The 16,069-nt window shown below is 51.2% G+C and overlaps 1 protein-coding gene across 1 annotated transcript in view; it reads left to right on the plus strand.

Annotated features, from left to right (window-relative positions):
* Positions 1 to 15,561, plus strand: part of LOC119967972 (sodium/potassium-transporting ATPase subunit alpha-2-like) — a 190,436-nt gene extending 174,875 nt beyond the window's left edge. Inside the window, 4 exon segments of the mRNA XM_038801073.1 lie at positions 8,501 to 8,646; positions 13,197 to 13,327; positions 14,097 to 14,198; positions 15,306 to 15,561. Coding sequence (XP_038657001.1) covers positions 8,501 to 8,646; positions 13,197 to 13,327; positions 14,097 to 14,198; positions 15,306 to 15,561 — 635 coding nt within the window.
* Positions 15,562 to 16,069: the final 508 nt, after the last annotated feature.

A 16,069-nucleotide genomic window follows, 5' to 3' on the forward strand; every position in this document is an offset into this window, starting at 1 on the left:
GAGGCAATATGGGTGGAGCTGAGAAATAGGAAGGGTGCAGTAACATTGTTGGGACTTTACTACAGACCTCCCAAAAGCGAGCATGAAGTAGAGGTACAAATATGCAGACAGATTAAAGAAAAATGTCGGAGCAATAGGGTGGTTGTGATGGGAGATTTTAACTTCCCCAACATTGAATGGGATTCGTGTAGTGTTGGAGGCGTAGATGGAGCAGAATTTGTAAGGAGCATCCAGGAGAGTTCTTTAGAGCAGTATGTAAATAGTCCAACTCGGGAAGGGGCCATACTGGACCTGGTATTGGGGAATGATCCCGGCCAGGTGGTTGATGTTTCAGTCGGTGATTACTTTGGGAATAGCGATCACAATTTGGTAAGTTTTACAATACTCACGGACAAGGACAAGAGTGATCCGAAAGGAAGAGTACTAAATTGGGGAAAGGCAGAGTATAACAAAATTCGTCAGGAGCTAGGGAATGTGGATTGGGAGCAGCTGTTTAAGGGTAAATCCACATTTGAAATGTGGGAGTCTTTTAAGGAAAGGTTGATTAGAGTGCAGGACAGACATGTTCCTGTGAAAATGAAAGATGGAAATGGCAAGATTAGGGAACCATGGATGACGGGTGAAATTGTGAGACGAGCTAAGATGAAAAAGGAAGCATACATAGGATCGAGGCAACTCAAAACTGATGAAGCTTTGGAGGAATATCGGGAACGTAGGACAAATCTCAAACGCGCAATAAAGAGGGCTAAAAGGGGTCATGAAATATCTTTGGCTAACAGGGTTAAGGAAAATCCCAAAGCCTTTTATTCATATGTAAGGAGCAAGAGGGTAACTAGAGAAAGGATTGGCCAAAGACAAAAGAGGGAATTTATGCGTGGACTCAGAGGAAATGGGTGAGATTCTTAATGAGTACTTTGCATCGGTATTCACAAAGGAGAGGGACAAGACGGATGTTGAGGCTAGGGATGGATGTTTAAATACTCTAGGTCAAGTTGTCATACGGAAGGGGGAAGTTTTGGGTATTCTAAAAGACATTAAGGTGGACAAGTCCCCAGGACCGGATGGGATCTATCCCAGGTTACTGAGGGAAGCGAGGGTCGAAATAGCTGGGGCTTTAACAGATATCTTTGCAGCATCCTTGAGCACGGGTGAGGTCCCGGAGGACTGGAGAATTGCTAATGTTGTCCCTTTGTTTAAGAAGGGTAGCAGGGATAATCCAGGGAATTATAGACCTGTGAGCTTGACGTCAGTGGTAGGCAAACTGTTGGAGAAGGTACTGAGGGATAGGATCTATTCACATCTGGAAGAAAATAGACTTATCAGTGATAGGCAGCATGGTTTTGTGCAGGGAAGGTCATGTCTTACAAACCTAATAGAATTCTTTGAGGAAGTGACAAAGTTAATTAATGAGGGAAGGGCTGTAGATGTCATATACATGGACTTTAGTAAGGCGCTTGATAAGGTTTCCCATGGCAGGTTGATGGAAAACGTGAAGTCGTATGGGGTTCAGGGTGTACTAGCTAGATGGATAAAGAACTGGCTGGGCAACAGGAGACAGAGAGTAGTGGTGGAAGGGAGTGTCTCAAAATGGAGAAGGGTGACTAGTGGTGTTCCACGGGGATCTGTGCTCGGACCATTGTTGTTTGTGATCTACATAAATTACCTGGAGGAAGGTATAGGTGGTCTGATTACCAAGTTTGCAGATGATGCTAAGATTGGTGGAGTTGCAGATAGCGAGAAGGACTGTCAGAGAATACAACAAAATATTGATAGATTCGAGAGTTGGGCAGAGAAATGGCAGATGGAATTCAATCCAGGCAAATGCGAGGTGATGCATTTTGGAAGATCAAATTCAAGAGCGGACTATATGGTCAATGGAAGGGTCTTGGGGAAAATTGATGTGCAGAGAGATCTGGCAGTTCAGGTCCATTGTACCCTGAAGGTGGCAACGCAGGTTGATAGAGTGGTCAAGAAGGCATACAGCATGCTTGCCTTCATCGGACGGGGTATTGAGTACAAGAGTTGGCAGGTCATGTTACAGTTGTATAGGACTTTGGTTCGGCCACATTTGGAATACTGCGTGCAGTTCTGGTTGTCACATTACCAGAAGGATGTGGATGCCTTGGAGAGGGTGCAGAGGAGGTTCACCAGGATGTAGCCTGGTATGGAGGGTGCTAGCTATGAAGAAAGGTTGAGTAGATTAGGATTGTTTTCATTGGAAAGACGGAGGTTGAGGGGGGACCTGATTGAGGTATACAAAATTATGAGAGGTATGGACAGGGTGGATAGCAACAAGCTTTTCCCAAGATTGGGGGTGTCAGTTACAAGGGGTCACGATTTCAAGGTGGGAGGTGAAAAGTCTAAGGGAGATGTGTGTGGAAAGTTTTTTACGCAGAGGGTGGTGGGTGGCTGGAACGCCTTGCCAGCGGAGGTGGTAGAGGCGGGTATGATAGCATCATTTAAGATGCACCTGGACAGGTATATGAACGGGTGGGGAACAGAGAGAAGTAGATCCTTGGAAAATAGGAGACAGGTTTAGATAAAGGATCTGGATCGGCGAAGGCTGGGAGGGCCGAAGGGCCTGTTCCTGTGCTGTAATTTTCTTTGTTCTTTGTTCTATTTAAGATTCATCTGGACAGGTATATGAACTGGCGGGGAACAGAGAGAAATAGATCCTTGGAAAATAGGAGACAGGTTTGGATAAAGGATCTGGATCGGTGCAGGCTGGGAGGGCGGAAAGGCCTGTTCCTGTGCTGTAATTTTCTTTGTTCTTTGTTCTTTGTCCTTGTAGGTTAAGTTAAGGATTTTTGAGGTATGGAGGAATTTACGGAGGTTGGTGTCGTGGTCCTGCTGGTCATGGCCGCAGATGGTGATGTTGTCGAGGTACGGAAACGTGGCCCGCAAACCGCACCATTCGGTCCATCTCTCGTTGGAAGACCGAGACTCCATTTGTGACACCGAAAGGAACCCTTAGGAAGTGGTAGAGCCGCCCATCTGCTTTGAATGCAGTATACTTGCGGTCGTGCGGGCGGATGGGGAGCTAATGGTAGGTGGATTTTAGATCCACCGTAGAAAAGACCTTGTATTGTGCAATCTGATTGACCAAATCAGATATGCGGGGGAGAGGGTACGCGTCAATATACCTGTGAATACCTGTTGATGGTCTGACTATAATCGATGACCATCCTGTGCTTCTCCCCGGTCTTTACAACCACTGCTTGAGCTCTCTGGGGGCTGTTGCCGGCCTCGATAATACCTTCCTTCAGTAACCTCTGGACTAACAGCAAACGGGATTATTATTTAAACGATAAAATATTAAAGCATGCCGCTGTTCAGAGAGACTTGGGTGTGCTAGTGCATGAGTCACAGAAGGTTGGTTTACAAGTGCAACAGGTGATTAAGAAGGCAAATGGAATTTTGTCCTTCATTGCTAGAGGGATGGAGTTTAAGACTAGGGAGGTTATGTTGCAATTGTATAAGGTGTTGGTGCGGCCACACCTGGAGTATTGTGTTCAGTTTTGGTCTCCTTACTTGAGAAAGGACGTACTGGCGCTGGAGGGTGTGCAGAGGAGATTCACTAGGTTAATCCCAGAGCTGAAGGGGTTGGATTATGAGGAGAGGTTGAGTAGACTGGGACTGTACTCGTTGGAATATAGAAGGATGAGGGGGGATCTTATAGAAACATTTAAAATTATGAAGGGAATAGATAGGATAGATGCGGGCAGGTTGTTTCCACTGGCGGGTGACAGCAGAACTAGGGGACATAGCCTCAAAATAAGGGGAAGTAGATTTAGGACTGAGTTTAGGAGGAACTTCTTCACCCAAAGGGTTGTGAATCTATGGAATTCCTTGCTCAGTGAAGCAGTTGAGGCTCCTTCATTACATGTTTTTAAGGTAAAGATAGATAGTTTTTTGAAGAATAAAGGGATTAAGGGTTATGGTGTTCGGGCCGGAAAGTGGAGCTGCGTCCACAAAAGATCAGCCATGATCTCATTGAATGGCGGAGCAGGCTCGAGGGGCCAGATGGCCTACTCCTGCTCCTAGTTCTTATGTTCTTATGTTCCGACCTAATGAAGGTCCGGCCCTGGGCACTGTACCGTCTGCTCCTGGTGGCCGGGTTTGCAATCCGGGGTGAGGTTCGCAAACAGGGAAGGCGGCTCGACCTTGAGGGTCACGAGGCTGCAGACAGCGAGGGCGGGTATAGGGCCGCCGGATTTCACGGTTAAACTTTGGAGGTTATATTGGCAATCTAACCCTAGGAGTGTGGCAGCGTAGAGGTGAGAGGGGAGGAAGAGGCGGGATTTTGTTAATTCCCTTCCCTGGACTGTGAGGTTCGCTACACAGAACCCTTTGATCCCTACAGAGTGAGACCCGGAGGCCAGGGAGATTCTTTGATTAACTGGGTGAATGGGAAGAGAACAGTGTTGGGGTGTATGAAGCTTTCTGTGTTCCCAGGGTCAATCAGGCAGGATGATTTATGCCCATTAATGAGCATGGTCGTTGTCGCGGTCGAGAGCGTTCGGGGCCGAGACTGGTCCCGGGTCACTGAAGCGTGTCTTAGAAGAAGAACAGTACAGCACAGAACAGGCCCTTCGGCCCTCGATGTTGTGCCGAGCAATGATCAACTTCTGTCGTGGCAGAAGTTGGAGATTTTCCTCGGGCGGTATGCGGTCATCCGAATCGGGGTTCTGAGACTCCACCCAAGATGGCGGCGCCTGTGGCTGGGGGTGTGCAAGATGGCGGCGCCCATCCGTCGTACGTGGTCCCTGGGGTTCAAGATGGCGGCGCCCGGGGCCATAGTGTGGCTCGGGAAAAGGAAGATGGCGGCGTCCGCTGGCCACACGTGGCTCGTGGAAAGGGTTGGGGTGGCGGTCCCGGTTCGCCCCCGGAGACCGCGGCGATGGCCCGAGCCTGGCATATTGCCATGAAATGGCCCTTTTTGCCACACCTTTTGCAGGTGGAGGAGTGGGCCGGGCAGCGCTGCCGGGGGTGCTTGGCTTGCCCGCAAAAGTAGCAGGGTTGCCTGGCAGTGTCATAGAACATAGAACAGTACAGCACAGAACAGGCCCTTCGGCCCTCGATGTTGTGCCGAACAATGATCACCCCACTTAAACCCACGTAACCCGTAACCCAACAATCCCCCATTAACCTTACACTACGGGCAATTTAGCATGGCCAATCCACCTAACCCGCACATCTTTGGACTGTGGGAGGAAACCGGAGCACCCGGAGGAAACCCACGCACACACGGGGAGGACGTGCAGACTCCACACAGACAGTGACCCAGCCGGGAATCGTACCTGGGACCCTGGAGCTGTGAAGCATTGATGCTAACCACCATGCTACCGTGAGGCCCCTTGTGTCGCAGCACAAGCTTGTCTGGAGATGGGGGATGCATCGGAGTCGGCCGTGGGAGGGTTCCACGCTGCCCAAGGGGCTGCCGCGATGTTGGGGACGTAGGCATGGGCGTTTCGGGAGGCCACATCCAGGGAGCTAGCGAGGGCCCGTGCCTCCTTGAGTCCTCGTGTCTCTTTTTCTAGCAGCCGCTGGTGGATTTGGGAGGGCAGCATACCTGCAACAAATGCGTCCCGGATCAAAGGTTCTGTGTGGTCGCTGGCTGAAACCTGTAGGCAGTCACAGTTCCTACCTAACACCAGGAGGGCATGGTAGAATTCATCCAGCGATTCCCCGGGGATTTGTCGCCTCGTCGCTGGCCGATGTCGGGCGTAGACCTGGTTTACTGGGCGAATATAGTGTCCTTTCAACAGGGCCATTTGAAAGTTTTTCTTTTCATTGTCTAATTTATTTATTTTTATTTTGAAATTCTAGTTGTATAAGTTTACCTAAGGTTTACGACATGGCAGGAGATCCCAGACCCGTGTCATGCACCTCGTGTGCGATGTGGGAGCTCAGGGACATGTCCACTGTCCCGGGCTCTTTCACGTGCAAGAAGTGTGTTCAGTTTCAGCTCCTGTTAGACCGCTTGACGGCTCTGGAGCTGCGGATGGACTCACTTCGGAGCATCCGCGATGCTGAGGAGGTCATGGATAGCACGTTTAGCGAGTTGGTCACACCGCAGGTGAAAGTTACTGAGGGAGATAGCAAATGGGTGACCAAAAGACAGAGCAAGAGTAGGAAGGCAGTGCAGGTGTCCCCTGCGGTCATCTCCCTGCAAAACAGATATACCGCTTTGGATACTGTTGGGGGAGATGGTTCACCAGGGGAAGGCAGCAGCAGCCAGGTTCATGGCACCGTGGCTGGCTCTGCTGCACAGCAGGGCAGGAAGAAAAATGGCAGGGCTATAGTGATAGGGGACTCGATCGTAAGGGGAATAGACAGGCGGTTCTGTGGACGCAATCGAGACTCCAGGATGGTATGTTTCCTCCCTGGTGCAAGGGTCAAGGATGTCTCGGAGCGGCTGCAGGACATTCTGGGGGGGGAGGGTGAACAGCCAGCTGTCGTGGTGCACATAGGCACCAACGATGTAGGTAAAAAACGGGATGAGGTCCTACAAGCGGAATTCAGGGAGTTAGGAATTAAACTAAAAAGCAGGACCTCAAAGGTAGTAATCTAAGGATTGCCACCAGTGCCACGAGCTAGTCAGAGTAGGAATGTCAGGATAGATAGGATGAATGCGTGGCTCGAGAGATGGTGCAAGAGGGAGGGATTCAAATTCCTGGGGCATTGGGACAGGTTCTGGGGAGGTGGGACCAGTACAAACTGTACGGTCTGCACCTGGGCAGGACTGGAACCGATGTCCTATTGGGGGGTGTTTGAACCCATCCTGCTCCGCAAACTTGTGCGGGCGCACAAGTCGAACCCATTGGTCGAGAGGGTCCACCTCCTTCATGTCATCCCTCAATACACCTACGTGGCGTACCCCGACGGCCGACAGCATACGGTCTCCCTTCAGGACCTGGTGCCCGCTGGATCCCCACCCACACCCCTGCCATCACCCCCACCCTCCCTCCCACCGGCGCACCCCACGGCCGCCCCCTTCCCAGGTGGATCAGTTCTCCCACTGGTCCCAGCTGGGGTTGATGAAGCTACCGAAGAAACCAAAGTCACGCTCCCAGAGCCACGGATGTCCGAGCCGGTGCCTGCATCACAGCCGATACTGCGACGTTCACAGAGGACGACCAGGGCCCCCCGATCGACTAATTGCTTCATTTTGATATGTGCATGTAAATGAATACTGTAAATAGTTGTGACATGTAATAAGGCAAACACTGTACCACCGATGGCTACCACCATAGCCTCCACCACTGTATGACGCGAGACCACTAGCCCCGCCGGACACTTTTTTTTAATGGGGTGAATGTGGTAGTCGGTATTAGAGGTATGACGGTACCCAGGTTGATGCTGTGAGATCATTGGTGTGGGAGGTACATCAGACAGGAAGATCATTGGTGAAGCCTGCCTGCTGGTTCCGCCCAGTAAGGCGGAGTATAAGAGTCTGTGGGCGGAATTCTACGCTCCCGCGATAAATCGGGAAGGCCGTCGTGTACTCGGCCGAGTTTCACGACGGCCTCAGAGGGCGCTCCTCGTACCTTATTCACTCCCACCCGGGGGGGGCTAGGAGCGGCGCTCATAACTCTCGGCTGCCGGGCCTTGATGCTTGCGCCAAGGCGGCGCGCCGAGAATGATGCGACGGCAGTGCCTAAGTGACGTGCGCAGGTTGGCCGGCTCCAACCCGTGCATGCGCCGCTGACATCACGACGGCTGACGGCCCCAACCCGCGCATGCGTGGTTGTCGTCTTCCCCTCTGCTGCCCCGCAAGACGTGGCGGCTTGATCTTGCGGGGCGGCGGAGGGGAAAGAGTGCGTTGCTTTGAGACGTCGGCCCGACGATCGGTGGGCACCGATCGCGGGCCAGTCCCCTCCCGAGCACGGCCGTGGTGCTCACTCCCCTCTCCAAAAGCTTCAAAGTAGCATTTGGCGTCCATGTTCACGACGGCAGCGACCAGGTGTGGTTTCCGCAATCGTGAACCGGTCGGGAACGTCTGGCCGCTCGGCCCATCCGGGCCAGAGAATCGCCGGTCGCTGTGAAAAACGGCGAACGGCGATTCTTCCGAGCGGCTGATGGGAGAATCGTGGGGGGCACCAGGGGGTCGTGTCGTCGCCCGGCCCTCCCGCAATTCTCCAACCCGGCGTGGAGAGCGGAGAATTCCGCCCTGTGTCTCCCGAGCAGCTGCATTCTGAACCTGCGCTGCTGGGGGAAACATCTAGTCCAATAAAGCCGTCAATTGTCGTCCAATCACGCTTCGAGAGTTATTGATCAAGCATTAGGAGAGAGAGGGAGTGAGAGAATGGAGGGTTAGCATGGCGTACACACGGATTGGTGAGAGAGGGAACGAGATAGACAGATGGAGTGAGATTGGAGGATCAGCATGGCGTACACGCGGATTGGTGAGAGAGGGAACGAGAGGGGGGGGTCGATTTTAGTGCTATATTCTAACCGGCCATTCCAACCCCCCCCCCCCCCCCCCCCTCTTTGACAGGAATGATTCAAGCCCTTGGCGGATTCTTCACGTACTTCGTTATTCTGGCTGAGAATGGATTCCTTCCTTCGAGACTGCTCAACATCCGTCTGGATTGGGATGATCGTTCCAAAAACGACTTGGAGGACAGTTACGGGCAGGAGTGGGTGAGTGTGACAGTGCGACACGGACAGAGAAATGCGTGTCAGGAGGTGGGAACCACTCGATCCACTCTCTCACCGAGGGGAGCGTCTGGAGAGAGGAACCTCTTGGGAAAAAGAACATAGAACATTACAGCACAGTACAGTCCCTTCGGCCCTCGATGTTGCTCCGACCTGTGAAACCCCTCTAAAGTCCATCTACAAATGCCTATCAAATGCCCTTAAGTCCCTCAGCCTTTCTTCATAAGATCTTCCCTCCATACCAGGTAACATCCTGGTAAATCTCCTCTGCACCCTTTCCAATGCTTCCACGTCCTTCCTATAATGAGGCGACCAGAACTGTACGCAATACTCCAGGTGCGGCCACACCAGAGTTTTGTACAACTGCAACATGACCTCATGGCTCCGAAACTCAATTCCTCTACCAATACCAAAGGGGCAGCACGGTAGCATGGTGGTTAGCATAAATGCTTCACAGCTCCAGGGTCCCAGGTTCGATTCCCGGCTGGGTCACTGTCTGTGCGGAGTCTGCACGTCCTCCCCGTGTGTGCGTGGGTTTCCCCCGGGTGCTCCGGTTTCCTCCCACAGTCCAAAGATGTGCGGGTTAGGTGGATTGGCCATGCTAAATTGCCCGTAGTGTACTACAAAGTAAGGTTAAGGGGGGGGGTTGTTGGGTTACGGGTATAGGGTGGATACGTGGGTTTGAGTAGGGTGATCATGGCTCGGCACAACATCGAGGGCCGAAGGGCCTGTTCTGTGCTGTACTGTTCTATGTTCTATGTTCTAATAAAAGCTTACACACCGTACGCCTTCTTAACAACCCTCTCGACCTGGGTGGCAACTTTCAGGGATCTATGGACATGGACACCGAGATCTCTCTGCTCGTCCACACTACCAAGAATCTTACCATTAGCCCAGTACTCTGTCTTCCTGTTATTCCTTCCAAAATGAATCACCTCACACTTTTCTGCGTTAAACTCCATTTGCCATCTCTCAGCCGAGCTCTGCAACTTATCTATGTCCCTCTGTAACTTGTAACATCCTTCCACACTGTCTACAACTCCACCAATTTTAGTGTCATCTGCAAATTTACTCACCCATCCTTCTACACCCTCCTCCGGTCATTTATAAAAATGACAAACATCAGCGGCCCCAAAACAGATCCTTGTGGTACACCACTAGTAACTGAACTCCAGGCTGAAAATTTCCCATCAACCACCACCCTCTGTCTTCTTACAGCTAGTCAATGTCTGATCCAAACTGCTCAATTACCCTGAATCCCATGCTTCCATATTTTCTGCAATAGCCTACCGTGGGGAACCTTATCAAACACTTTACTGAAATCCATATACACCACATCAACTGCTTTACCCTCGTCCACCTGTTTGGTCACCTTCTCAAAGTACTCAATAAGGTTTGTGAGGCATGACCTACCCTTCACAAAACCGTGTTGACTATCCCTAATCAAATTTATCCTTTCTGGATGATTATAAATCCTATCTCTGATAAACCTTTCCAAGACTTTTCCCACAACAGAAGTAAGGTTCACTGGTCCATAGTTACCGGGGTTGTCTCTACTCCCCTTCTTGAACAAGGGAGCAACATTTGCTATCCTCCAGTCCTCTGGCACTATTCCTGTAGACAATGACGACATAAACATCAAAGCCAAAGGCTCAGTAATCTCCTCCCTAGCTTCCCAGAGAATCCTAGGATAAATCCCATCCGGTCCAGGGGACTTATCTATTTTCACACTTTCCAGAATCGCTAACACCTCCTCCTTATGAACCTTCTAGTCTAGTAGCCTGTATCTCAGTATTCTCCTCGACAACATTGTCTTTTTCCTGTGTGAATACTGACGAAAAATATTCATTTAGCACCTCTCCTATCTCCTCGGACTCTACGCACAACTTACCACTACTGTCCTTGACTGGCCCTACTCTTACCCTAATCATTCTTTTATTCCTCACATACCTATAGAAAGCTTTAGGTTTATCCTTGATCCTACCTGCCAAAGACTTCTCATGTCCCCTCCTGGCTCTTCTTAGCTCTCTCTTTAGATCCTTCCTAGCTAACTTGTAACTCTCGAGCGCCCTAACTGAACCTTCACGACTCATCTTTACATAAGCCTCCTTCTTCCTCTTGACAAGTGATTCAACTACTTTAGTAAACCACACTTCCCTCGCTCAACCACTTCCTCCCTTCCTGACAGGTACATACTTATCGAGGACGTGCAGTAGCTGTTCCTTGAACGAGCTCCACATTTCAATTGTGCCCATCCCCTGCAGTTCCCATCCGATGCATCCTAAGTCCTGCCTCATCGTATCATAATTGCCTTTCCCCCAGCTATAACTCTTGCCTTGCTGTATATACCTATCCCTTTCCATCGTTAAAGTAAACGTAACTGAATTGTGATCACTATCACCAAAGTGCTCACCTACCTCCAAATCTAGCAACTGTCCTGGTTCATTACCCAGTACCAAATCCAATGTGGCTTCGCCTCTTGTTGGCCTATCTACATACTGCGTCAGGAAACCCTCCTGCACACATTGGACAAAAACGGACCCATCTAAAGTACTCAAACTACAGCGTTTCCAGTAAATATTTGGAAAGTTAAAGTCCCCCATAACAACTACCCTGTTACTTTTGCTCCTATCCAAAATCATCTTTGCAATCCTTTCCTCTACATCTCTGGAACTTTTCGGAGGCCTATAGAAAACTCCCAACAGGGTGACCTCTCCTTTCCTGTTTCTAACCTCAGCCCACACTACCTCAGTAGTCGAGTCCTCATCAAACGTTCTTTCTGCCACCGTAATACCGTCCTTGACTAACAATGTCACCTCTCCCCCCTCTTTTACCACCTTCCCTGAGCTTCCTGAAATATATAAACCCCGGAACCTGAAACAACCATTCCTGTCCCTGCTCTATTCATGTCTCCGAAATAGCCACAACATCGAAGTCCCAGGTACCAACCCATGCTGCAAGTTCCGGATGCTCCTGGCATTGAAGTAGACGCACTTTAAACCACCTTCCTGCCTGCCGGTACACTCCTGCAACTTTGAAACCTTACTCATGACCTCACTACTCTCAACATCCTGTCTACTGGAGCTACAATTCAGGTTCCCAACCCCCTGTTGAATTAGTTTAAACCCTCCCGAAGAGCATTAGTAAATTTCCCCCCCAGGATATTGGTAACCCTCTGGTCCAGGTGTAGACCATCCCGTTTGTAGAGGTTCCACCTACCCTAGAATGAGCCCCAATTATCCAGGTATCTGAAGCCCTCCCTCCTGCACCATCCCTGTAGCCACGTGTTCAACTGCTCTCTCTCCCTATTCCTCGTCTCGCTAGCACGTGGCACGGGTAACAACCTAGAGATAATAACTCTGTTTATCCGAGATCTAAGTTTCCACCCTCGCTCCCTGAATTCCTGCCTTACATCCCTATCCCTTTTCCTACCTATGTTGTTGCCTATGTGGACCACGACTTGGGGCTGCTCCCCCTCCCCCTTAAGGATCCCAAAAACACGATCTGAGACATCACGGACCCTGGCACCTGGGAGGCAACACACCAACCGCGAGTCTCTCTTGTTCCCACAGAATCTCCTGTCTACCCCTCTAACTATGGAATCTCCAATGACTAATGTTCTACTCCTCTCCCCCCTTCCCTTCTGAGCAACAGGGACAGACTCTGTGCCAGAGACCTATACCCCATGGCTGACCCCTGGTAAGTTGCCCCCCCCAACAGTATCCAAAGCGGCCGACTTGTTACTAAGGGGAACGACCACAGGGGATCCCTGTACTGACAGCTTCCTCCCAGCCCCTCTCACCGTCACCCATCTATCTTTATTCTTCGGAGTAACTACATCCCTGAAGCTTCTATCTATGACCACCTCTGCCTCCCGAATGATCCGAAGTTCATCCAACTCCAGCTCCAGTTCCCTAACGGTTTCTGAGAAGCTGGAGTTGGGTGCACTTCCCACAGGTGAAATCAGCAGGGACACTGACGGTGTCCCTCACCTCAAACATTCTGCAGGAGGAGCATCGCACTGCCTTCCCTGCCATCCCCTCTAGGTAAAACAAGAAAAAGAAAGGAAGAGCTTACCTGATATTCCCTCAACCCCTAAGGTTAGAGGAGGTGAAAGGGTGGATGACACTGCAAGTGTAGTGTCTCGGGTTTAGCAACCTCCCGACTTATGTACAGGTACTACACACCTTCCCAGAAATCCCCACAGCCGACTTCCGGTTTCCTACTGCTGTGAAACAAAAGAAAACTCCAAAAAAAAAGTTAGTTACAAAACAAAAATTCAGCTTACCCTCCGCTCTCCTTACCAAAAAATCACTCCGCTCTCTGCCTGCTCCGCTGGAAGAAATGTAGTTTTAAAAGGTAAGTTTTAAAAACGGGAAACGTACCTTCCCGACATTCCCCTGGTTACTGCTCTCGCTGCTACCACTGAACAACTGAAGGATATGCTGAACTTTTTGGTGGGACATTACTTTTCACATTGCTGACATATTCTCTCTCTTCCTCTCTCCTCTTTTCTCTCTTTCTTCATCCCTCAGACCTATGAACAACGGAAGATTGTGGAATTCACCTGCCACACCGCCTTCTTCGCCAGTATTGTGGTGGTTCAGTGGGCCGACATTCTCATTTGCAAGACCCGTCGAAATTCCATCTTCCAACAAGGAATGAAGTAGGTGGTCACAGTTGGGATGTGGGACAATGGGGAAACTAACTGAAAGAATGCCAGTTGGCCGTGATGCTCAGAGAGGAAGATGTGTGGGTGAACTAGAGATTAACCAATAGTAAAATCTGCAGAGGGAGCAGAGAGAAAGTGGGAGAGTAGCTCGAGAGTGATTGTTAAAGCACGGGGAGGGAGCAGAGAGAAAGTGGGAGAGTACCTCGAGAGTGATTGTTAAAGCACGGGGAGGGAGCAGAGAGAAAGTGGGAGAGTAGCTCGAGGGTGATTGTTAAAGCACGGGGAGGGAGCAGAGAGAAAGTGGGAGAGTAGCTCGAGAGTGATTGTTAAAGCACGGGGAGGGAGCTGAGAGAAAGTGGGAGAGTAGCTCGAGGGTGATTGTTAAAGCACGGGGAGGGAGCAGAGAGAAAGTGGGAGAGTAGCTCGAGGGTGATTGTTAAAGCACTGGGAGGGAGCAGAGAGAAAGTGAGAGAGTAGTTCGAGGGTGATTGTTAAAGCACGGGGAGGGAGCAGAGAGAAAGTGAGAGAGTAGCTCGAGGGTGATTGTTAAAGCACGGGGAGGGAGCAGAAAGTGGGAGAGTAGCTCGAGGGTGATTGTTAAAGCACGGGGAGGGAGCAAAGAGAAAGTGAGAGAGCAGCTCGAGGGTGATTGTTAAAGCACGAGGAGGGAGCAGAAAGTGGAAGGGTAGTTTGAGGTTAATTGTGGGTGCTGAGTAACAACTGAGTTATGTCTCTTTCCGTCCCTCTCTTCTGCCCAACACAGGAACAAAATCCTGATATTCGGACTCTTTGAAGAAACAGCCTTGGCAGCATTCCTGTCATACTGTCCAGGAATGGATGTGGCACTGCGCATGTACCCACTAAAGTAAGTACTCGCCAGACGTGCGGGGGGGAGGGGACAACATGTTGGGCAGACACACTGAGTGAGGATCACAATCTGATGGGGTAGGGGAGGTAGAGGAGCACATGGCGGACAGAAGGAGGCGGCAGAGAGGAGGAACGATGAGAAGCATTGTACGGGAAAGCATCAGGGGTTGCATTATGTTGTGACCAGAATATTAGCAAAAACCCCGAGGGCAGTCAATCTGAACAAACTGTGGAGGTATTGGAATAGGCTATCAGGAGGAAAGTTTCAGCAAGATCTTAAAGAGGCAATGGAGAGGGTTAGGAAAGGAATTCCTGTGCTCAGGAACAAGGCAAGCGAAGCCAGAAGCTGCTCAAAGGTTAAAATCAGAAGATACAGGGGATAGGGAGGGTTGTAGGGACTGGAGAAGGTTACAGAGATAGGGAGGGTTGTAGGGACTGGAGGAGGTTACAGAGATAGGGAGGGTTGTAGGGGCTGGAGGAGGTTACAGAGATAGGGAGGGTTGTAGAGACTGGAGGAGGTTACAGAGATAGGGAGGGTTGTAGGGGCTGGAGGAGGTTACAGAGATAGGGAGGGTTGTAGGGGCTGGAAGAGGTTACAGAGATAGGGAGGGTTGTAGAGACTGGAGGAGGTTACAGAGATAGGGAGGGTTGTAGGGGCTGGAAGAGGTTACAGAGATAGGGAGGGTTGTAGGGGCTGGAGGAGGTTACAGAGATACGCAGGGTTGTAGGGGCTGGAGGAGGTTACAGAGACAGGAAGGGTTGTAGGAACTGGAGGAGATTACAGAGATAGGGAGGGTTGTAGGGACTGGAGGAGGTTACAGAGATAGGGAGGGTTGTAGGACTGGAGGAGGTTACAGAGATAGGGAGGGTTGTAGGACTGGAGGAGGTTACAGAGATAGGGAGGGTTGTAGGGGCTGGAGGAGGTTACAGAGATAGGGAGGGTTGTAGGACTGGAGGAGGTTACAGAGATAGGGAGGGTTGTAGGGACTGGAGGAGGTTACAGAGATAGGGAGGGTTGTAGGGACTGGAGGAGGTTACAAAGGGATGATGCGCCGGATTATCTCTCCCTCATGCCTTGTTTCTCTCTCTGTCTCTCACTCCGTAGGCTGCCCTGGTGGTTCTGTGCTTTCCCCTACAGCCTCCTCATCTTCATCTATGACGAGGTTCGCAAACTGATCCTCCGCCGGCATCCTGGAGGTCAGCAATCCTACTGGAAATTTCCTTTGGGTTATGCTGGGGGTGGAAATGGATGGGAAGGTGGGGAGAGGATGATGGTGAGGGGTATGTGGGGGAGGGATCTGCAGGGGAGGGATGAGCAGGGCAGGAGTTCGCGAGTGAGGGGTGTGATGTGTTTGGGGTGACGGGGGGAGGGGGGGTTGGGGGTTACAGCGGTAGGGGTGTGCGAGGGGAGAGGGGTTGGTGGGTACAAGGGGGGGAGGGGTTGGTGGGAACAGGGGAGGGGTATATTGGGAGGGGTTGGGGGGACAGGGGAGGGGTATATGAGGAGGGGCTGGGGTATATGGGTTGGGGCTGGGGGGGTATATGGGGAGGGGCTGATGGGGGTATATGGGGAAGGGCTGGGGAGTATATGGGGAGGGGCTGGGGGGTAAATGGGGAGGGGCTGTGGGGTACCGGGGAGGGGTATATGGGGAGGGGCTGGGGGGGGCACCCGGGAGGGTATATGGGGAGGGGTCCGGGGTTCAGGGGAGGGGTATATGGGGAGGGGCTGGGGGGTACAGGGGAGGGGTATATGGGGAGGAGCTGGGGGTACAGGGGAGGGGTTGAGGGTATAGGGGAGGGGTATATGGGGGAGGGGCTGGGGGTATATGGGGGAGGGGTTGGGGGTATATGGGGAGGGGTTGGGGGGGT

The sequence above is a fragment of the Scyliorhinus canicula genome, chromosome 6 (assembly GCF_902713615.1).
Source record: "Scyliorhinus canicula chromosome 6, sScyCan1.1, whole genome shotgun sequence".
Taxonomy (NCBI): Eukaryota; Metazoa; Chordata; class Chondrichthyes; order Carcharhiniformes; family Scyliorhinidae; genus Scyliorhinus; species Scyliorhinus canicula.